The 3,074-nt window shown below is 50.7% G+C and overlaps 1 protein-coding gene across 1 annotated transcript in view; it reads right to left on the reverse strand.

Moving 5' to 3' along the window:
• The window catches only part of NPTX2 (neuronal pentraxin 2), an 18,439-nt gene extending 15,926 nt beyond the window's left edge, over nucleotides 1–2,513 (reverse strand). Inside the window, exons 1-2 of the mRNA XM_077758831.1 lie at nucleotides 2,487–2,513; nucleotides 290–366 (exon numbers count right to left, since the gene is read on the reverse strand). Coding sequence (XP_077614957.1) covers nucleotides 290–366; nucleotides 2,487–2,513 — 104 coding nt within the window. The remainder of the gene's footprint in view (nucleotides 1–289; nucleotides 367–2,486) is intronic.
• Between the last annotated feature and the right edge of the window lie 561 nt (nucleotides 2,514–3,074).

A 3,074-nucleotide genomic window follows, 5' to 3' on the forward strand; every position in this document is an offset into this window, starting at 1 on the left:
AGAGCGAGGGGTCCTGGGGCCCCCAGGAAGGGAGAACTGAGGAGAAAGGGGAGAAAAACACTCCCCGAGTGCCTTCGCGAGCCTTGGCCAGCGTGTCCAGGCGCCCCGAGGACCCACCCGAGGACGCAAGCGTCGCGGGCTGAAGAGAAGCCGGGAGCTTCCCCGGGGCGCCTTCTGAGCTTCCGGCGCGGCGCGAGGCCTCGCTTAGCGGCCACCGCCACCCCCGTGGGGAGGGACCCTCATTTCCCAAGTGAGGACAATGAGGAGGAGCCCCAGGAGCAACTCGAACCCAAGGCTGCCGTCGAGAGACTTCTCCCCCGCGGGCCTCGTAGGCTTCCCGGTCCGGGCCGCCGCGGCCGCGTCACCCTGAAAGCGGGAAGGAGACGCACGACGGCCTCCCCATGCACGTCCACCTCCTGGTCCCCACTCCCCCCCGCCACCTGCGGAAGTCTTCCCAGGTCCGCGGGCACCGGAAACGCGCGCCAGATGCCGACTGCGGGGGGGGGGCGTCCGCACACCCGCGCGCGCGCGCGCGCGCGCCGCCCCTACGCGGGGGGCGGGGGGCCTGGCGCGGAGGCCGGAGTCACGAGGCCACCCGCAGAGCTCTCCCGTGCGCGGCGACAGCCCAGCAGGTGCTGTGACCTTACTCAGCGAGGCCTGGGCTCCTTGGGTTTGTCGGAGCGCAGCCGTGGCGAGGGCACCGCGCCGTAAAACACGGCCCCACCCTTGCAAGCGGGCTGCCCAAAGGTCCGGTTTCCCAGTTCGACGTCGCTGTCCTCACATTCTTGGAGAGCACAGCTTTGGACAGAAACCCCAAAAGGCAGGAGCAAATTTGTTTGAAAATCTTGGCCGTGGCTTGCAAACAAGTTCAGAGGGATCTTTGAGGCACAGCTACAGACTGAGCTGGTTTACTGCACATTATAAATGGAAACTTTTTTTTCCCCCTCAGTGTTTTTAAGAACTCCTGTTGCAAGGTCATTAATCACATTATCCATTATACCAGAAACAAATGGATTTGTCACTTGTGCACAGAAGCCGAGGTTGATGCTGAAAACAAATCGTATCAAAATAAATGAAATTATTATGATAATATAAAATAGACCGCAGTGATTAATCTCCAGAAACCAAATTTTGACCTGCTTTGCACTTCAAACAATAGCTTCTGTTATGTAAATAGTTGTGGGGTTTTCAAGGACAATGTGGCTAAATTACAAGGAAAGTTCTATTCGTGGAGATCTCTTCATGGATAAACATTAGAGGCAGAAAATCTGGTCTACACAACACCCAAAGCGGAGGACAGTGGAAGTGATGATGGTTCAGGTAAGAATATTCCTTTGTTCGTAGGAAAGATGTGAGGTGGGGAGGAGGGAGGCTGCATAAGGAGCTAATGCTGCTGTTGGTCCCGGTCTCCAGGAGGTATCAGCTTCACATAGTAAGCATGACCTTGAATAGACTCATTCCTTCTACGTCCTCACTCCAGCTCCTTGAAAACTCCAAAAGTTCCAGTGAGCCCACGTATACAGGTACTGCAATAATGAAGAGTCAGGTTGCAAAGCTTGTTATAAAATGTTATGTTTTAGGTGATTCCACCAGGCACCGAATCCAGACGTGTTCAGAATTATCCAGGTAAGGATTTCACTTTTCAGTTTTCACTCATAGTTTTGATGATTTTTCCTGAGACCTAAGTGGATCTTAATTGGATGTGAACACAGAGAAATAATAGCCTATATTGTTCCCATATATCCATTGTTGACCCACACTGATACATTTATATTCACGGCTACTGGAAATGGATGCTTGTTCCTTTAATAATTAAATAAAGTCAAGTGTATTTCCAGAATCCTAATTTTCTTGTGAACAAAGAAAAGTAGTGTATAAGAAGGCATGAAAATAACAAAGCACATATCCCAAAATAATTACTCTCAAAGTTCTCAAAAGAGACTTCAGTCCGGGAAATTACCCGTGAAACTGACAAAGCCCAGAGGGAGAGACCAAGGCATTTAACATGCCATTTCCTCTGGAGGCAGTATAATTAGAGGGCTTAGTTCACAGGGTCTATGCTATTTGGGGTGTGACTTTTTCTTGCTGGTGCAGCAGTAAGTCTGCCTGCTTAGGAACAGGGGAACTGAGTCCTCAAGCCCACTCTGTCACTAGCTAAGTGGCTTGGGGCAAGTCATTCCTCGCCCAGGACCTCAGTTTCCTGTGTGTCATATAAGGGGATTAGATCAGACTCTTCCAGAGACCCTTCTGGGGTCTGATAGTTTGGAAAAGGATCACGGGCCAGTGTGACGAACGTTCCAGAGCCTTGTCCTTTCTGTTTGTGTTATGAACCACTTGTAGCCAAGGAGGAGTATGGGAAGGTGGGGAGTTTGTGTATCCAGCAGATAAACCTTCACACAGAGCTGTGCCATAGCCCGGTTGAAACCTGCTCTCGGCAACAGCAAAGCTCGCCCTTGGTTTACTCACGGTACAACAACACCGTCTACCTGCAGGATCCCACACATCTGACTCATGCTGTCCATAAGGATGCTTCTGTGAGTGGCCGAGACCAGGGCCCACAGATTTTCCTCCACTTGAAAAGTCGTGCGGATCCTGCCGCAGTGAATCAGCTCCACCTAATCTCTTCGTGTAACTGATGCTGCAGCATAGTAACCACCCACTCATTCACTATGTCTCCTGGCTCCCAGGTCAGCTGAGAGCCCAGTATGGACTTAAACCGTGTGCTGGAAATCCTGATGAGCTCATTCCGCCTCCATTTTACTGCCCCATCTGTTTGCTTCCCTTGTTCTTCTCACATGCATTTTTATCTTGGTCTTCTGGGAAATGTGCTAATTTCCACCATGGTGTCAGAGGATCCCATCTTCTACTTTTCTTACATTTCCTCTTCTCTTTCTCGGTGCCACTTGGGAAGTCGGCAATGGGGGTGTGAGCTCAATAATAGAGTCCAAGGACAGCTTTCTGTGAACATGACTCAGGAACTGTCCTGTCGATTTTCAGTTGGGAGGGGAACTAAGCGTGTGTGATGCTTTGGGATGTTTTTATTTTGTTTTGTTAAGTTTTTTTTTTTCCAGTAG

This window comes from Crocuta crocuta, unplaced genomic scaffold (assembly GCF_008692635.1).
Source record: "Crocuta crocuta isolate KB4526 unplaced genomic scaffold, BGI_CrCroc_1.0 scaffold273, whole genome shotgun sequence".
NCBI classification, from domain to species: Eukaryota; Metazoa; Chordata; class Mammalia; order Carnivora; family Hyaenidae; genus Crocuta; species Crocuta crocuta.